The sequence below is a fragment of the Fusarium vanettenii genome (assembly GCF_000151355.1).
Source record: "Fusarium vanettenii 77-13-4 chromosome 2 genomic scaffold NECHAsca_18_chr2_1_0, whole genome shotgun sequence".
Taxonomy (NCBI): Eukaryota; Fungi; Ascomycota; class Sordariomycetes; order Hypocreales; family Nectriaceae; genus Fusarium; species Fusarium vanettenii.
The window spans coordinates 2,476,212-2,494,799 of NW_003315867.1; the positions used below are offsets into that span (position 1 = coordinate 2,476,212).

The 18,588-nt window shown below is 53.1% G+C and overlaps 6 protein-coding genes across 6 annotated transcripts; 3 read left to right on the top strand and 3 right to left on the bottom strand.

The window, feature by feature from the left end:
* On the top strand, positions 1-1,872 carry NECHADRAFT_91131 (uncharacterized protein; the record flags this gene model as incomplete). Its single annotated transcript, XM_003046041.1, has 3 exons — positions 1-113; positions 175-1,342; positions 1,390-1,872. The coding sequence occupies 3 exons, from the start codon at positions 1-3 to the stop codon at positions 1,870-1,872; spliced, it is 1,764 nt and encodes a 587-aa protein (XP_003046087.1).
* Positions 1,873-2,228: 356 nt separating this feature from the next.
* On the bottom strand, positions 2,229-3,698 carry NECHADRAFT_76575 (uncharacterized protein; the record flags this gene model as incomplete). Its single annotated transcript, XM_003046617.1, has 9 exons — positions 2,229-2,580; positions 2,631-2,775; positions 2,837-2,900; positions 2,955-3,073; positions 3,158-3,241; positions 3,312-3,369; positions 3,422-3,487; positions 3,560-3,586; positions 3,687-3,698. The coding sequence occupies 9 exons, from the start codon at positions 3,696-3,698 to the stop codon at positions 2,229-2,231; spliced, it is 927 nt and encodes a 308-aa protein (XP_003046663.1).
* A 663-nt stretch (positions 3,699-4,361) lies between these two features.
* On the top strand, positions 4,362-6,576 carry NECHADRAFT_33155 (uncharacterized protein; the record flags this gene model as incomplete). Its single annotated transcript, XM_003046042.1, has 3 exons — positions 4,362-4,878; positions 4,916-6,418; positions 6,470-6,576. The coding sequence occupies 3 exons, from the start codon at positions 4,362-4,364 to the stop codon at positions 6,574-6,576; spliced, it is 2,127 nt and encodes a 708-aa protein (XP_003046088.1).
* A 576-nt stretch (positions 6,577-7,152) lies between these two features.
* NECHADRAFT_91134 (uncharacterized protein) lies at positions 7,153-10,402 on the bottom strand (the record flags this gene model as incomplete). The annotated part of the gene is made up of 3 exons (XM_003046618.1): positions 7,153-7,857; positions 7,912-10,016; positions 10,078-10,402. The coding sequence occupies 3 exons, from the start codon at positions 10,400-10,402 to the stop codon at positions 7,153-7,155; spliced, it is 3,135 nt and encodes a 1,044-aa protein (XP_003046664.1).
* Positions 10,403-11,177: 775 nt separating this feature from the next.
* Positions 11,178-12,956, top strand: NECHADRAFT_58307 (uncharacterized protein; the record flags this gene model as incomplete). The annotated part of the gene is made up of 5 exons (XM_003046043.1): positions 11,178-11,258; positions 11,347-11,409; positions 11,556-11,642; positions 11,707-11,829; positions 11,904-12,956. The coding sequence occupies 5 exons, from the start codon at positions 11,178-11,180 to the stop codon at positions 12,693-12,695; spliced, it is 1,146 nt and encodes a 381-aa protein (XP_003046089.1). The 3' UTR covers positions 12,696-12,956.
* A 933-nt stretch (positions 12,957-13,889) lies between these two features.
* NECHADRAFT_33769 (uncharacterized protein) lies at positions 13,890-17,004 on the bottom strand (the record flags this gene model as incomplete). Its single annotated transcript, XM_003046619.1, has 5 exons — positions 13,890-14,339; positions 14,388-14,982; positions 15,190-16,452; positions 16,505-16,845; positions 16,903-17,004. 5 exons carry the CDS (start codon positions 17,002-17,004, stop codon positions 13,890-13,892), a joined length of 2,751 nt encoding a protein of 916 aa, XP_003046665.1.
* Positions 17,005-18,588: the final 1,584 nt, after the last annotated feature.

Sequence of the window (18,588 nt, forward strand, 5' to 3'; positions counted from 1 at the left end):
ATGGATGACTACGTCGAGGCCATGTCAAACGGCGGCACAGGCCAGAAGCTTACCTATGCCACCACGGTGGTAGCTGGCGTCGCGTCCCTCGCAGCGACAATACTGTCTGTCGTGTATGAGCTTCCCAAACCCATACTCCAGCTTGCTGGTGCACATAACTAACGAAAAGTACAGCTCGATACTGTTGCAAGCCAAAAACTACCGAAAGCCCCTGCTACAAAGATATGTCGTCCGAATCCTTCTTATGGTGCCCATATACTCGATCGCATCATGGACCAGCATGATATCCTTGAAGGCTGCCGCTTTCCTTGATCCAATCCGCGATATCTACGAAGCGTTTACGATCTACACGTTCTTCCAGCTGCTCATCAACTATCTCAGTGGAGAGCGGTCCCTCATTATCATGACGCATGGCCGAGCTCCTGTTCACCACCTCTGGCCGCTCAACCATGTCCTACCAAAGGTCGACATCTCAGATCCTTATACTTTCTTGTCAATCAAACGAGGTATCCTTCAATATGCCTGGTTGAAGCCCATCCTTGCCCTTGCTGCCGTCATCATGAAGGCAACAGGAACATACCAAGAGGGTTATATCGGACTCACCTCTGGCTACCTTTGGAGCGGCATCATATACAATATTAGTGTCACTCTCAGCTTGTATTCTCTCGGCCTTTTCTGGGTTTGCATGAACCGAGACCTGCAACCTTTCAGACCAGTACCCAAATTTCTATGCATCAAGCTCATCATCTTTGCTTCGTACTGGCAAGGATTTTTTCTATCCATCTTGGTCTGGATAGGTGCGATACCCGACAGTGTGCAAGGATACACGCCAGACAACCTCGCAGCTGCGATCCAGGATGCTCTCATCTGTATCGAGATGCCCATCTTTGCTGTGGCACACTGGTATGCCTTCTCATGGCATGATTTTGCCGATAACAGCATCCTGTCTGCGCGGATGCCTCTCAACCATGCCTTCAAAGACGCGTTTGGCGTACGAGATTTGATCGAGGACTCGAAAATCACATTCCTTGGAGATTCTTATGGTTACCGAGTGTTTGATTCTGGCGACAAAGTGATGGCCCATGAAGACTCCAAGTCCCGCCTTGCGAGGCTCAAAGAAGGCATGCGATACGAACGTGGTGGAAAAGGAAAGTATTGGATTCCCAAGCCTGGCGAGATCAATACGACAACTCCTCTGCTTGGATCAAACGGGGAGGCAAGCCATAATCGCCCGGATCAGATCAACGAAAACACCCATGGCACATTTGAGGAACCCGAGTTGGATGCTGACGAGGATCGCCTGTATGCACAGGCGCGGCAGCTTGAATATGGCGATTGGAATGTAAGTGGAATGGACCCAGATCTTCTGCCTCTTCTAACGACGTTCAGTACCCTGTCATTACCGCCAGCGAACCCCTGAGGGACCGGTATCGCTCTCCTGGGAGCTTTGGAACAAGGTCACCTGCTTATCACAGCCCATCTGTGAGATCGCCAGCACCGGAAACGGCCTCATCTACCAACAAGGGCAAGCAGAGGAGCAGAGACTCTCCCCCTACGCCTCAGCCCGAGCCTATTCCGGAGGCCGTGGTCCCCATTAAAAAGAAGAAGAAGTCCAAGAAGGTCGTCAAGCACGCAGAACCTGACCCAGCCAAACTCGGTCTGGGCAAGGGTCCTCCGGCGCCCGCAGAAGCCAGCCAGGCTCGGACTTATGATGGAGGTGATAGCCCTGTCAACGAAGATTCGGCAGAATGGAGTGGAACTCAAAATCAGACGCAGCCTCACGGCTTCATGTCAAATTATCAATCAAACTATCGGATAGACGACGATGAGGAGTTCCGTAATGTTTGGGGGAGGGATGAGGAATCTAGGTAACATGGCTAGGTATTTTGTTTGAACTAGATACCCTCGAGTCTCCTTAGGGCGGGTGCAGACTTGGGAGCATAGCACGGAGTTATGGATGTTTACTATACAGAACACGGATGGCAATAGTTACTTGAAATGCGGTACATTACTTCAAGAATCGTACGACTGGTTACCTACAATCCCTCGGGATTGTGTATTGTCTATAGTTGATCACTTGTTCACGCAAAACTATCCAGGACGGATGCTCTCAAACACGGGTTAGAACCCTTATTCACAACGCACTTCCTATTTTAGACTCCTCATTCTATGCTCAACACACCCTATGCCGCAACTCCGTTTTCTAATCATTGTCCATTTTTCATGACTCAAGCCCAGGTCAGGCTGAACACCTCAGCTCCGTGCCTGGAGATGCCAACCTCGTTCTTACCATTGGCACTCTTGATGCTGGTGGGGATCTTCTCTCCCTTCCTCTCCAGAATGATCTTGTTCTCCGAAACCTCGGGGAGCTTGTAGAAGCGGCGTCCATTGCGGCTGAAGAAGTTCTCGAGCTTCTCCTGGGTGACGTCGGCGTCGGCGATGACGCCCCGCTCAATGGCCTCCTCGAGGCCGAGAAGGACGAGCTGCGTCACGTAAGGCTGGGTGAAGACACCAGCAGGTGCCTTGCCCTGCTCGGCAGAGGTCTTGGACTGGAGGGGGTGAGGGGCGCTGTCGCTTCCACTAGTAGGTGGTTAACATGTGAATAGGGTAGAGGTGGGAAATGGGCTTACAAGAAGAACTTGGTGTTGTCACTGACAACGGCCTTGACCAAGGCATCGCGGTCGGTAGGCTTCTTGGGGATGGGCTTGCAGAAGGCGAAGGGATCGCAGCAAGCCTCGTGGGAGGTGAGGTAAAGATGGTGAGCCGTGATGGTAGCTATTAATAGCGTTAGATGAGTGTGATTCCTTAGATGATCTCACAGCCACGAAGAACATACCACCAACAGTAGGTCCACAGGCCTTGACAGCCTCGACAGCAGCAGCAGTGGTGCAGTGCTCAAGCTTTGGTCTCCATGTTAGTCACTATTTAGTCAAGGTGGTTGAGTCTTCACATACCACAATGCGCAGAGCAGGGAATCGTTCGTGGAGTTGCTTCAGAGTAGGGAGGAAAGCCTCTTCCAGGGTAGTTCCAGCTGGTGCAAGAGACTCGAGAACCTCGCCGTGGATGTTCAACACTGGGCACGGAGGGAGAAGTCAGCTTTCACCAGGTTTTCCCAGCTAAGAGAAGAATAAAATCTCATAGATCTGTGATTTCTTACCAATTCCGTGCTTCTCCATGGCGGCAAAGGTGTTGTAGAAAGCTGTAATGTCCGAAACACCACTCTCAGAGTTGGTGGTCACACCTGTATGGTATAAGTAACATGTCCATCTCGAAAGGAGGAGGGAGCTTGCCCTGGGGGTAGAGCTTCACACCGGTGATACCGGCAGCAGCAGCCTGTTTAATAACCTCTGGGGTAACAGAGGGGTGAAGCTGGCAGAAGTTAGGGTGCGCCATGGATATCATGAATAGGGGCAGGACTAACGTAGAGTGACATGAGAAAGTTGACATCCTTGGTGATGGCAGTAAGCTTGGACTTGTATTCGAGCACCTATACAAGAGTTAGGTATTTGTCATGGGTCATAGAGGATAATTCCGTATCCATGGGGCACGAGTTACATACCTGCTCAACGGATGTAAGAGGAGGCAGCTGGTTGAATATCAGTAACCATTCAACAAGCATAGATGTCATGATGGAGTCATCTCTTAAACAAATCACTCAGAACACGGAATTTACAAAAGCCACATACGAGATTGGGCATTCTATTCTCTTCTATTAGCTTTCTCAATTCTCTCTTCTAGGATACAGAGTCCATACACGAAAGCCGTATCAACTCCACCCTGCCGCACAGTCGGGACTACTAAGTCCATTAGTTCACCCTGGCGCAAGTGAACATGCATGTCAGCCGCGGCCGACAGCTCAAGTCGCTGAATATTCTTCATGATGGAAGATTTTGGGGGTGTTTCCGAGTTCAATTGCAATTATTGAACCTTGTATAATTCAAGGACGAGCAAGGATATAATCGAGCGGCGGGGTGTAGCTTTTTTTCGTGGTGTGATGAAAGGGACCCCGCGATTTGGAGGGTGCACGGGTGATGACTAAGATCGACGTTTGACTTTTCTCTGCGTCGGAGACTTTCTACCAATCATCGCGTCCAAACCATGACTCGGATTAACCCCTCGGCCGGCTTTCGACAGGCGGTGTGAGAAATTTGTCGGTCTGAGGAGGCAGAATCTAGCCACGGCGAATCCCCATCACCAATTCCGCCAGCCCTACGGTGCCATCTGCCTGCTTCTACTGAACGGAACGGGACTGGACGTCCAGCTCTGGTTCTCTTTTTGGTGGAATAGGCGTTTCTGACGCCTTGTCGGATCAGGTTGCGGGCCAGGCGCTTGCAACCACCGCCCGTGAGCGCTCAATCGCAATGGGCCGCAAGCCCAATCCTCTCATCCTCGAGTACTTCGTCCGAGGCCCCAAGCTCAACGATAACAGCAACAGGTATCCGCACACCTGTAAGCAATGCGGCGAGAACTTTCCCAAGGGCCGCATCGATAGCTTGACCACCCACATCACCAAGAAATGCCCCGCCATCTCCGAGTCGGACCGCATGCGAGCCTGCCTCGAGCTCCATGGTATCACCAATGCTCGTGCGGCCCCAGAGCGACCGCCTCCTGATGCGCAGACCAACGGCCAGACCGTCGACGTCCCCAACCTTCCCCAAGGATGGAGTGCTCTTGAGACTCTTGCCGAAGCCTCGCGACAGGTCGATCTTAATGAGAACAACCGTGGCCAGAGCGCTCCAGGTACCGCCGACCCCGCCGACCCCGCCAGTACTCACGTTGTTGAACGTTTCGAACTTCATGAGCAATTCACCCTCGACAACCCTCCCGTGAGCTACGAGAATCGATCGCAGCAGCAAAATAGGGGTAAGATGATGTATGGTCCGTTGTGAGAAGTTGAACTAACACTCAGTAATAGCCGTTGTCCAACAGCCGCTTCCTGGACCCGAACTATCTCCCGAGGAACGACTTCAGGCATTGCTCCCCAACAGCGTTGCCTCGCCAGATGCTTCCAACATATCTGTTGCTGTTGCTGCCACCGCGCGGCTAAACCCGTCGCTTCTCGATCCTCAGCTCGTTAATGAGAACGGTTCATCGACACCGCCTCCGACCGTCGAACTCGCGCCTCCCGTCGAAACCTCCCCAAGTGCGGTAACTGCACCCGACGGGGGTATCTCACAGCCATGGGGCGAAATGACATACTTGGCTACCGCATCACCAGTGCCGATTGTCCCCGATCACCCCCCTGCGCCTATTCAGATGAACCGAGGCGGTGTACGCATGGATACGGGCGATGGGCAGTTGAACGGGAGGCCCCGGCATTCTCGATCCCGATTCACAGCAGCTCGGCGCAAGGAGGTTCAGGAGGTCCGTAAGATCGGTGCCTGTATCAGATGCAGGATCCTCCGCAAGAACTGTGGCAAGGGAACACCATGTGATACTTGTCGAAAGGTCTTGTCGCCTCGTGTCTGGAGGACTGGCTGCGTTCGGACGAGACTACAAGAGCAACTGGACTTGTACTCGGCTGGTGTTCAGGTTGTCTTGTCCCAGAATCGAATCAACCTGCTGAAGAATCAGCTCCAGATGACCCACGATGGCACCGTAATTGAGGTCTCCCACTTTCCTGAAATTGGCAAAGTCATCGTTATGGAGGCTTTTGTCGCATTGCTGGAGCCTAGTGAGACACTAGCTGCGACACGAGGGAGCAAAGACTCTTTCTGGCAGGTCATCATGATCGATCAGGACAAGGAGGACATCCCGGGCAAGGTGGAAGCTTATATGCGGGACGTCTTTCACCTCTTTATTGAGCGTGAGCCATCGAGGTTTATGCGCGTCACACTGGAACTCGCCATTCAGCAACTGTCAGAAGGCGAGGATGATCTACTCCGAAAGTCCCTAGAACTTTGGGGCTTGGTTGAGAGTATCGACCGTGAGAGACAGTGGAACATTATTGAAAAACCCGCGAGTGAGGGAGAGGAGCCACGACGTATTCAGGAGGCTGAGAGCGAGAACGACGCTGATATCTACACCACCATCTGCATGCAGCTGAACGCAGCAGCCGAAAGAAAGGCAAACAACACTTCCAAGGCCCTGCTAAGCGGCATGCACCGAGTACTCCAGGACAGTAAAGTCAAGGTCAACTTCAAGATGTACCTCACGGCGCTCATCTTCCTCAACTGCCTCGAGAAATCGACGTGGGCTTTCAAGGCTTGGGAGCAGGACCATCTTCGACCTGGATGGCCCCTAGAGAGGGATCCCAGCGTGTTCACCCAGCAGGGAGGCAACTTGGCAGGTCTACTCAAGATGCTGCTGGCCATTCGCAAGGCTCTGCCACAGACGCTTCGCAATGCCTCTGGAAAGCTGGCCAGTTCGGAGCAAGAACCTATTGTTGCGAGCTACTTCCAGGACCTCGATCTAGATTGTAAGTCTAGTGGCCCCTCTATCTTACAGCAATGCTAATCATGTTTCCCAGACGACGCTATCCTGGCCCGACAAGAAGGGTCCCAATTCTCTCCTGCAGACTCTCGATCCCTCGAGATGATGTTCTGCTCTCACCTTCTCATCACCAACACCCCGTAGACGACACGAGCCAGATGTTTTTTGCACGCCTGTCTCATATTCGCCAACGGGGTCTCGACTTTCACCTTTCGACCAACTAATGGCTAATGACTGGACGGAAAACAAAAAAGCAACGATTCATTTTTCTTCTTTCTTGATACCACACGATGATGCATGTATGACTATAGGCGTTTGAGCCAAACGGGCTACTTAAGGGGGAAGGGAGGCATGGGGGGGGAAGAGAAAAACCTAGTATAAAAACGGCCACGACTTGTAGGAACTGGCGTTACGGTATAGACAAAGCGAGATACCTCGGGGGGGGTCTTGACGAGATGGAATATATAGGTTCTTGGGGGGAACTCGGGAAATAAACTGCATTACCGTGTTGCTCATCATTTTGCATTGCTCGCTCTTTGAAAGAATCATTTTTCAGACACGGTATATGGCCACTTGCTACTATATCCACACGCTCCCATCATCAACGATACTACTCCTGGGGTCAAAGGTACTGCTACTATTGGACTTAACCTCCTTCTCCTTCTGCTTCCCGCTCTCGGTAGCCCCGGAAGCCGTTCGAGCACGCATCTCGGAAGCCCCCTAGGTCGACGAGATGCCGCTGTTGTTCCGGCTCGGCCCGTGGCCCGGCCGCTTGGGCTTCCGGAAGCAGGCAAACTCGTTCTTGCTGGCGTCGCGCAGGCGCTTGAGCACGTTGCGCATCTCACCCAGCTCGCCTTGCAGACGGGCGCGGGCCTCGTTGTCAGTACGTGCGTCGAGCTCCTGGTAGATCTGGCTCTGCAGCTCCGAAGCACGCTCTGAAGTGTAGTGGCTGAGGGTCTGGGCGACAAACTCGACGTCGAGAGTCGCTTGCATGAGAGCTTCAAGGGAGTAGCGCGGGCGTCGGCGGAAGGCCTCGAGGAGCTGGATCGAGGTCTGCTCGAGGAGGAAGGACAGTACTTCAAAGGTGAGGGCGGGTGCCGTAGTCGAGACTTGCGAGTGGACGAGGACCAGGCTGAGGAGAGCCTCATAGACATATGGCTTGGCCGTTTGGGTGCGTTGGCCATGGCCAGGGGCCCAGTCGGGAGCCGAGACGCCGGACTGAATGATGTCACGAAGGTTTTCGATCGACTGCTTAGTGTAGGACTGGAAGAGCCGCTCGTGGATTTGTCCGAGGACTTCGCGAATCTTCTTTGATTCCTCCATCAACTTGACGAAAAAGGCGTTTTCAAACTGCAAGTTGAGACTCGGCACGACCTGCGAGCGGAGTGATTGGAGGTTGCTAAGGGTCATGAGCATGCGAATGTTCTACGAGTAATGTTAGCAAGACGAAGCTATCAGCAGGGTTGAAATATCACTCACCCTGTCTCCAGAATTCAACGCCGCTTTGCCCGCCATCGAGGGTATCGCAGCTGACGCAAGTGATCCCTCGCCATCGATGGACCAGTCATCTTCGGTCCTCTTCAGAGAGCGTTCAGCGTTCTCAACCATTCCACTCAAGGCCTTGTACAGGGTGGAAACGTATTGACTGCGCACCATCTGAAGAAGCTTCGCCGGGGGCGGCAAGACGATATCTCCCGCTCCAGGCTTGGACATGGCGTCAGAGATATATAGGATCTTTTGCATCCCCGTGAGCAGAGCCCCCTCAAAGGCAGCAAAGCTCGCTGGCATTCTCGTCACGTCACCCAGCTCGGCTGAGCGCTCCCAGTCCTCTGCATACTTAATATTTTCGGCATCTCGGTTCCAAGCAGCGCACAAGGCAGTGACGCAGCGCTCTCGTGAGCCTCCGACGAGGGTCTTGAGGCGTTCCAGCACCTGATTGTCCCCTGAGGCAATGGGATCAATACTCGCCATATCAGATGCTCCTGAGCCAACAAGGGTGAGCATCTTGGATAGGTAGTGAACACCACTGATGGAGTTTGACCAGGGCGGCCAGAACGCGAGCTTCTCCCATGCCTCACCTCTCTTGGGTGATGGTGGTGGTAGGTTATTCGGGTCAAAGTTGAAACGAGGATCTCGCGCCGAAGTCGGCGTCCGTCCACCAGATCTGGGGGTGTGTGGTACAGGAGAAGGTGAGTTTGGCGTTGGTGGCAATGGCGAGAACAATAGCGAGACATCTTCAGGGGGCAAATCCACGAAGAAGGCAAAGACGTGCTCCCGGAGCATGTCCACCAGTTCGACCGCTCCCTTCCGCAACTCGCCGACACTCTGCGGCGATAGTTCATGATGGTGTTTGGATTCTCCGAGATAGCCCACGGGGAGAGTTGCTTGAGACTTGCCATCAATGAATCCTGAGACCATCTGCCAGAAATCCACAACCTCAGCGAGAATGCCCTTGGACGACAACAGGCTGCTCAAGAATGCGAGCATCTTCTCCCAAAGTTCAATCACATCGGCAGAGTCGAAAGTCAGGGGCTTGCCCTCAATTACCGACCGGCCAAGGGATCTCAGATGAGCTGCGATCGTGCTTGGGTTTGGTTTATCGGCGACAGCCAGTCTGCGACGAAGCACCTCAATCTCAACCTTTGAGCGGTCCGCCGTTGACTGGATCTTGCCCTTGAGATAATCATATCGGCTCAGAAGCCAGACCCAGATCGGGTTATCGTCAGCGCCAAGTTCAAGGAGTAGACTGATGAGCTCCGTGTGCTGATCTGAGCCTCTGCCCGTCATCGCATCCGACTTGGATGCCGTATGAAGGGTGACGAGCCTCTTCCACACATCGCGCTTGAAGCTCCGAATCTGCTGGTCCACATCATGCCACATCCGCGCCGCCATCAATAGTTGATAGAGTTGCGGCTCAGTGGGAGTGTCTCCCGCCAGATCATCGGACAATCGCCGTGCTTCATCCGCAATCTTCCTGGCCTTGTTAAACTCCTCGACGAGTGACTCATAGTCCTTGCGTTTAATGCTGTCGGCTACCTGGCTGCTCAGCTCCACGTAGTCCTTAAACCTAGTCATGTGGTTCGACACGGTCTTGAGGTTCTCCTCCTTTTCTCGTCCTCCCAGGGCGGGGCCCCAGACGTCCTCAGCTTTGGCCGAAACGTCCAGTAGAGGGGCCTTGATACCCAGGACACCATACTCGCTCTCCTTGGTAAGCGCATTCTTCTTTCGCGTATCAGCTGCCGCAGGTGATCCAAGCGGGTTGCTGAGCCCCAGTCCAGCTCCAACGCCGCTGTTCCGGAAGCTACTGCGACTAGCAGCGCGGGAATGACCACGAGCGCGGGCGGAAGGCGGTTCGACGCCGCGATACTTCATCTCCTTATAGACATTATCTATAGTAGCTTTCGCCTTGACGAATCTCTCAAAGTTTGTCTCAACGAGGACTTTGAGTGAAGCCGACTTCTGATCGATGGATTGTGAGAGAACGTCGAGACCGGTAAGTAAACTTCGAGTATCTGCAGTCGCATGCATCTGTGAGAGGAATAGAGCGGGGGAGAATGTCGTCGAGGAGAGGAGAAATCGGTTTCCTGAGTATCATGCCAAGTCAGTCTCCATCCAACGATAGCTATGGGCGATGCGGTGCCGTACGGAGACGGTGATCATCTTGAAGCGGTAGACCAAGATGCTTCAGCGTTCTAACGACGCTGTCTGTAGTTCCCAGGGGGTCTGGCTCATCTTTTTGAACCAGATTCCCAACACCGCCCTTGCCGCCTTCTGAACCCGGTATCACGCTCTTTCGCGTGCTCACAGCTCGCTCAAGCGCCTGGTATCGGGACTGTCTTCGTTGCAACTTGACATCCTTCTCATCATCGTCCGAGTCAAAGTCTTCCAGGTCCTTCTCTGCCGGCCACTCTGAAGGATATAGTGTAGGGATCTGGTAGAAATCGAGGATTGTTCGCTCGGTGTCGGCCATGATGACGATGGAGCTTAAGCTAAAGGTGGGACAATCAGGGGATGCGGCGCATGCTCGTTTCGGTGGGCGGGTTGGATTGCGCCTGGTCGGCGCTGGCAGAAGGAGCTCCTCTGCTTAATATGGGATCCTCGCGTGGCGATAATTCGTGAGTTGATGCCTTGTTACAGTGGCCGTCGTGCGAGGCGACGTTGGTTTAAAGACTCGATGCGTGCTGTGAGGTGTAACTAAGCTGCCGCATGCATGTGGCTGGGTCGTGGTGGTGGTGAAACACTCCAGCCTCAAGTGTGGCTCAAACCTGTGGCGTGCATGGCCTAAGCGCGCGGTGTGGCTAGTGAAGCAGCTGGTGAGGCGCGGCTCCCCACCGGCCCCTCGTCGGCTCGGAGAGACCGTTAGGGTAGCAAAAGAAAAGGTGCTAAGCGGAAGTCCGGCGGCATACGAGGCTTGTAGCCGAAACAAGATCTAGAAAAAACGCGGAAAAGTGGAGGTCGGTGGACCCGTGCGCCACAATTACCACAGTATATCCACAATTGCCCGTGGCTCGCGGTGGCTAGTGGCTCTCTTTGGGCTGTCATTGTGGCTCGTCGGCTCGCAGCATTGGTCCATTCGGCTCACCCATCCATTGCCCTTGGAAACTTCTAACTTTTGGTCCCATTAACTCTTTCTCTCAAGAAACCTCTCTCTTTTTTTTTTATTCCTTCTCCTCCACGCCTCTCCCCTCCTCCTCCTTGCTTCTCCCGCGGTAGTAACCCGTCTAATTGCATCGCTCGTCCTCAAAATGCTGGCCATTCGAGCTCTCCAGACCTCTGCCTCGCGGCACGCCGTGCGCGCAGCTCCCCGCGCTGCTGTGTCGTGGGCCGTCTACGTATGAGATCACCACCACCCGCTAAACTCTCTACTTGGGTTTTGGCGCAACACCGCCAATCTTTTACTAACTGCCTCTACAGAACCGATGCTACTCGACCGCTGGCGAAAAGGTGGCCAAGTATAACGGTACCAAGGATGCCAATGTACGTTTTGCGCTCCCTCATAACACAGCATTTGGATGATCCTAGCGTTCGGCTGGGCCGAGCATGGTGCCGAGATAAAATAGCTCAGTCACAACGCTTGGCTACAGCCACGGTCATAATTGACAGCTTGCTAACATGATGCGCAGGGCAACTTTCTTGTCAGCTTGATCGAGGGTGACGGTATTGGTCCCGAGATCTCCCAGTCCGTCAAGGACATCTTTGCCGCCGCTAAGGTATGTCATGACAACTCCGCTCGTGTAAGACAAAAAGGCCTATGCTAACAACAACCACTTCTAGACTCCCATTGCCTGGGAGCCTGTCGACGTCACTCCCATCATTAAGGACGGCAAGACCGCCATTCCCCAGGACGCCATCGACAACATCGAGAAGAACAAGGTTGCCCTCAAGGGTCCCCTCGCTGTATGTTAACCCGAGCGCAAATCCGTCGCATCCGGCGCACCTCGGACAATGAATGGCCTAACATGATGATTCAGACCCCCGTTGGCAAGGGCCATGTCTCCCTCAACCTTACCCTCCGCCGAACCTTCAACCTCTTTGCCAACCTGCGACCCTGCCGCTCCGTCGCCGGCTACGAGACCCCCTACGACAACGTCGACACCGTCCTGATCCGAGAGAACACCGAGGGCGAGTACTCTGGCATTGAGCACGTCGTCGTCGATGGTGTCGTCCAGAGCATCAAGCTCATCACCCGCGAGGCCAGCGAGCGTGTCCTCCGATTCGCCTTCCAGCACGCCGAGTCCATTGGCCGCAAGAAGGTCCGCGTCGTCCACAAGGCCACCATCATGAAGCTCTCCGACGGTCTCTTCCTCAAGGTCGCCCAGGAGGTTGCCAAGGACTTCCCCGGCATCGAGTTCGACGCCGAGCTCCTCGACAACAGCTGCCTCAAGATGGTCACCGACCCCACCCCCTACAACGACAAGGTCCTTGTCATGCCCAACCTGTACGGTGACATTCTCTCCGACATGTGCGCCGGTCTCATCGGCGGTCTGGGTCTCACCCCCTCTGGCAACATCGGTGACGAGTGCTCCATCTTCGAGGCCGTCCACGGTTCCGCCCCCGACATTGCCGGCAAGGGCCTGGCCAACCCCACCGCTCTCCTCCTCAGCTCCATCATGATGCTGCGACACATGGGTCTCACCGAGCACGCCACCCGCATCGAGAGCGCCATCTTTGATACCCTCGCCGAGGGCAAGGCCCTGACCGGCGACCTTGGCGGAAAGGCCAAGACTCACGAGTACGCCCAGGCCATCATCTCGAGGCTGTAAATACCCCCCCACCTAGTTTAGATACCTGCTGCTTGGCCCGGATGTAGGCGCGTTTTCCTTTTGGGGGAGTGATTGATGTAAACTGTACCACACCTAGATTCAGGCTACGGCGAAATGATTACGGAGTTGTCCTTCATACAAACTCGGATTTCTCATGAGAAACTGGTGACGCCCAGACTACGCACAGATTAGGTTTTGGCTGCTGGTGTCTTGGTATAACGAGAAGTAGTTGAAGCATGAATATGATTTTCTTTGTTGAAGCAAATATGGGCCATGTGCATGGGTGATTTATTTCCATTTTCTCGTGCAATCATATACTCACTACAAGTTGTCGTCAAGTTATTGTTGTGGTGTTGAACCGCTTATCTGGCGGGGCTCTTATTCAGATAAGCGGTTGTGCTAGAACATCTAGGGTAGGTGGTGGAGGTTCCCATGGCGGGGGGGTTGTCAACTACTTACACTGAGTTGCGAATACCTTCACAATCAGTTCATGCAACCGGGCGGATGGTTTAGTGGAATAATACTTCTATTGTTCATTATTTTAGGAGTGGTCCAGGGTTCGAGTCCCTGTTCGCCCAGAGCTTCAACGGTGAGATTCAGTAAGATTCCTGTCGTTGTTGCTGACTCTTTTTTGCGGAAACAGGCAGCAGCCAGACATTGGCCAGCTGCAAAGCAACAACTATAAAGTAGGGGTTTCTGCTCGCAGAGAATCAAAAATATACCTCCAATGCTCCAAGAGGGACATGATGAACGTTCTCATCCGCCCCTTTTACACATCTTTAACCCTTAGTTTTCCACTTGACCACCACTAACAAGCCAGGGAGCGAGTGGGTTGTCGTCAGCAAGGATATTATTAGGTAGACCCCAAGGCAATCCAGCCAATGAGTAATTTCTTCTTCAACGCATCTTCACATCGGTTCACAATAGGAACATGATATCTCGGCCCAGTCGTGGTGGCATGGTCGATCAAATCCCAATCCGCTTGAAATTCAACCCCATTAAAATGCGTCGCTTCGTAACATAGATACATACAAACCCAGAATCGTGATACCTCGCTATATCCAATTGTCCCATGAATCGCTCCTCCAAGTCCTTCCCAAAACTGATGCCGAGGAGCCAAAGGCACCATTTTCTCATCAACAACTAACCATAGCTCCGAATAATTCCTTTCCAATATTCAACTGATTTACGACTTTACAGTCGTCCAGTCCGAATCTCCTTGTCAAAGATTCTGACCCCCCAAACTTCGAAAAACTGCAACACCCCAACTGTTTTGAGCCGAAGTCGCTTTCCACAGTTTGACGCGTCGTCGTCATCTTCATCGCTTTCACTATCGGACGCCCAAGCCGGCAGCACGGGGAGAGCGCTGTCATTATGGTGAAGACCCATAGACAGCTTTTCTTTGCCCTTGTCTCTCCTCTTGGGCGCCTCTTCAGGAGTGTCCGAAGGCCTGATGACTCGGTCTAGCCTGTCATCTTCCATTGCGATCCACTCCAGCTTCAACTCGGGATGGTGTGAGAGGTTGTCCACGATAAAGTTGAGAATTTCGCGCATGACCCAGATACAAGTGTCATTATTCCTGAATCGCAGGATGTTGATGGCACGAAGATTGACCAACCCAGCAAAGTATTGCATAAAGGCATGCTATCACTCATGTTAGCCGGGCTCGCTAAATGGTTTTACTAGACTTACCACCGCGTGAATGTTCATACTCAGAGCCAGCTCCTCCAGCTGTGCTCCGCGGTTGCAGATGAGAATCATTGCCTTTTGGTTGGCATCCCAGACAGAACTGTTGGACTCGTCCTTGATCATGAGCCTCTTGAGTGTGGGCATGTGCTTCTTCAGCACCAGTCGGCGAATCTGATCAATCGTTACAGTGGTTCGAGGTGCGAAGCTCTCGGGCTTGAACTTGGGGCTTCGTTCCAGCATGAAGAGATCATGGAGCTCATCCAGCTGAGACATGCAGGTGAGGAATGCTGTCGACACGTTGTCCGTAAACACGCTCCGCAACGCCAGCGGGTGGATCTTGTTCTCCTTGGAAAGCATCGTCCAGATTGGACTCTGGTTTCCCACATTGAGGAGGGTCAAGTTCCTGATGCACCTCAGGTCAATGGCCCTCGACAGGACTGAGGCTTTGACCGGGATGAGGTGAATTCCCAGAGTTTCAAGGGCGATTCCGCGTGTTTGTCGGATATAGTCGTCCATCGACTTTTGCAGCTCAGCACTGTTTGCCAGTGGCTTTTCGTTGAGTTCTTTCTGGACTTTATGGACTTCGGCGTCGGTTGCCCTTATCTCGCGCTCAACATCCAAAACGCACTGCTTGAGTCTCTTCATGCGGCCCTCTGCCTCCATGACCTCTTCGATATCCACGCCATTACTGTTAGCCAGCAGTGTAGTGATCCTCTGATTGAGTGAGACAATGTCATTCTGAAGGTGCGACAGATTCGACAGGAACGTCTCATAATCCGATCGCTGATCATCCAGTGCTTCGAACAGTTTCTTGAGGCTGGATTTAGAGATAGGGGGTGGCGTCTTCGATGGCGTCTTCGAGGAAGAAGCCGGCTCTGACGTTTCTTGGGGTTGCGGTTCAGGTTGCTTGTCATCCGAATCCTTGGTTTGCTGTTCATCCGACTCCTCATCCATGTCTTCCACCATATCCAAATGCTCAATTTCGATGTCGTCGGGGGACAAATCGCCGTTGGATGCCTTGTTTTTGGATCGATCAGGTAAGGTTACCGAAGGCTTGGTCTCTGAATCCGAACTGGCATCTTTCTCAGCCGGTTGCGCTTCACCATCTTTAGGCGGCGTTGAGCCGCTATCAGATGGTCCATCAGGCTGTTGAGATGGCTGTTCGCAAGACTCTGCGTACTTTCTTGCAGCCTTTTCGATCATATCCAAAATGTCCTGTTGCGCAGAGGTGAAGTCACGAGAACCGTTGACATGCGACATCAACTTTGAAGACACACTCTTGATAGATGATACAAACTCGTCACGAGGGTCGGCCGAGTTGCCATTGTTGTCCGACTCCTGGCCTTCTGGTTGACTGCACGCCACATCCCGGGGGCTGTGATGCAATGCCGGTTTCTTAGTGATGGATGATTCAACATCCAAGATCCTCCCTAGGATAGCTTCTTGAAGCTTGCGTTCCTCTTGAGAACGGAATGTCTTTGCAGGGCCAGTTGCATCGAAATTGGTGCTTTGAGAAGCGGGGACAACCTGGAACTCATCGTCGACGTCGGAATCATCCGGATCAGAATCGGGCGGCGGTCGCCTCGCCTGCAGCGCCATTGACTCAGAGAGGGACAGGTGCAACTCAGTGAGGGTTGAGGCTGAGTTTCTAACACATGCTTTCAGCTCAGTTACCGACTCGAGACTGTCTATGTCAAGGACGGAGAGGCTTTTTAGTCTCTTGAATCCTGAAAGTGTTGGGGGCTCCTGAGCCTCTGACCCACGTTTTCCAATCTTTGACTTGGAAAACTGCTTCGACAGGGGCAGCATGGAAGGAGGCGAAGCGCTCAAAACCGGTCCCGAGTTCACGCCAGCGAGAGGAGCTGAGAAGACCGGTGGGGGCGGAGGCGGAGGGATGTCATAATAATGAGCAGTCACTGGTGGAGGTTCGTCAATGACCAGTGGAAGAGGGGGCGGCGTCGTGTAATAGGTCTCTCCAGCTTGCATGCGAATGTGGAATTTGGTCAATGTCCTGATCTTGTGTAGTTCTCGGTAGACAGGTCTACTGAGTTCGACTCGGATGTTCCACCTAAGAGAAGTCAGTCGCTGAGTCGAGAATGGAGCAATGTCTAGGTACATACCTGAAGGTCTCGAGCGACTTGGCCTTCTTCAGGGTCAGGTAGAGAAGAGTGTTCAGAAACTTGCCGCAACTAGCACTGTATAGATACGGTTTATAGGCATGTTCAGCCTTAATGCCAGTGCTCACCGTATCCATGGACAGTTCCCTGAGATGCTTGGCATAGTTGTACTCGCTCGTGGTGAAGGTGTCAAGGCCACCTGCGAGGCCATCGATGGGTGACTCGAATCTGACATCGTCGTCATCTGGGAAGAGAATGTTGAAGCTGCGGTAGAGCTGAGCAGAGGCGAGGTCGTGGAAGTGCCGGGAGACGAGCGCGCAACATATCAGATCCGACTGAGAGCACTATGAGAGTATTAGTAATGCATCGTGTAGGGTGGAAATACATCTATAACTGCGCACATGGGACAAAATCTCCTGTTGAGTCTCGGCCGGGAGATCCAGAAACGTGAGCGCGGTCCTGGGCGGGGTGGCAGCCTCGTCGCCGGCAGCCTCCGCAACCATGATGTATGAGCGGGGGCAGCGTGGCAACTAGGCTGGCTGGACCGACTACAATGGTTGTCGAGAGGAGTTTGTATGCGGAGAAACAATACGCAGTAGGAGACGCAGGTGAGAGGATGAGGTTGTCGTCTCGAGGTCGGAACGGAGGGTGGATGAAGCGATGGATGGCTCGTCTCGCGATCGATGCGACTTGGGGATGCGATGCGGATGCGCCTGATATTGATGAACTCGAAAGATGGTCGCTAGTAACGAGAGTCACAATAAGTTATAGGCTAATACCAAAAAGAGGGAGCCGATGTGGCGATTCCAAAAGGTTATATGTAGGTACCGTAGGCGCTGTCGTTGCTGGCTGCGTGTTGAATAGGTATGGGACGGGTTGAGGAGGGACATGGGTTGGGGAGAAGCAAGTCGCAAGTCGCTCTGTCGCGGGTCTCAGGTTCCGGGGTCTTTGTTGGTTGGACCTACCGGCGGAGGGCTAATAAGATGTGGATGCTGGTTGATGTGGATGTGGATGTGGATGTGGACGCGGACGCGGACGGTGGGCGGGGCGGATCAACGATTCCCAGTCGGGGTCCGACAGGTCGGGATATGGTGCTACTTTATTACCCTGGCGGTTAAGGAGTCAATAGAGATGTTGGACTGTTTATGGGTCAGAGGTTTTCCAGATAGGGGATCTATCTTCATAGATAACTACCATCGACTACCCGGTTTGCCTTTCACAGGTACCTCTCCTACAACCAAACCTGCGGCTTGCTCTCCCGACGGCACGAACCGAAAATAGAGGATATTAAGCGTGTACCCCCAATGGTCTTGGCGTTTCTCGCCCTCCGGCATTGTGCGACAGAGTGAAAACAGAATGACGCTGTTGTAAATGTCCGACATGAAAGTCAACCCGCCTTGCCTACAGGGATCACGGTTGTTTCAAGGTAAAGTGCGTTGACAAGTGTATTTTGAGTCAGTCACTCAGTCATTCACTCATCCGCTAGCCAGGGATCTTTGTTGGCTCGTGGAGATATTCAGTGCTGTTCTTAAAATTAGAGTCAGGAATACGGTGAAGCCGACAGTGAGGCGTCCGGTCTGCCTAACAATCCAATCCATATGCCGCTGCTGAATTCTCCCACAGACTCCGGGCGATCTCATCGACACGTGGCCATACTTGACTTGCAGCCCTGCACTGTCGGGACCCTGGGTAACTGGCAACGAGACATCCATTCCCATCTGATCTGAGGACGGGATGTTTAAACATTTACAACCACCCGGGTCGCCCGCACTTGCATTTGTGGAGAGGCAACTATTGGCAGCTGGACCAAGATGTTGGTGAGCACAAAAGTTTGACAAATTTCTCTGTGCATCAAAGCTCGAATCCATCCATACAAAGTGGTGTGTACTCTGGTTTTTGTGCGAGTGCTTTGGGCACGTTACTCTGCAGCCCCTTTGCTGCTTGGACTCTCCGTGTTGGTCTGGATGAAAGGTATGGAGGTTACCTACCTCAATAGTCACCCCCGACAATTCGTGCCTACAAAGCCTGAGCTGGCGCTGCTTTTACCTGAGCACATAGGTGAGCTAAGGTGATTAAAGCCTGAGCTG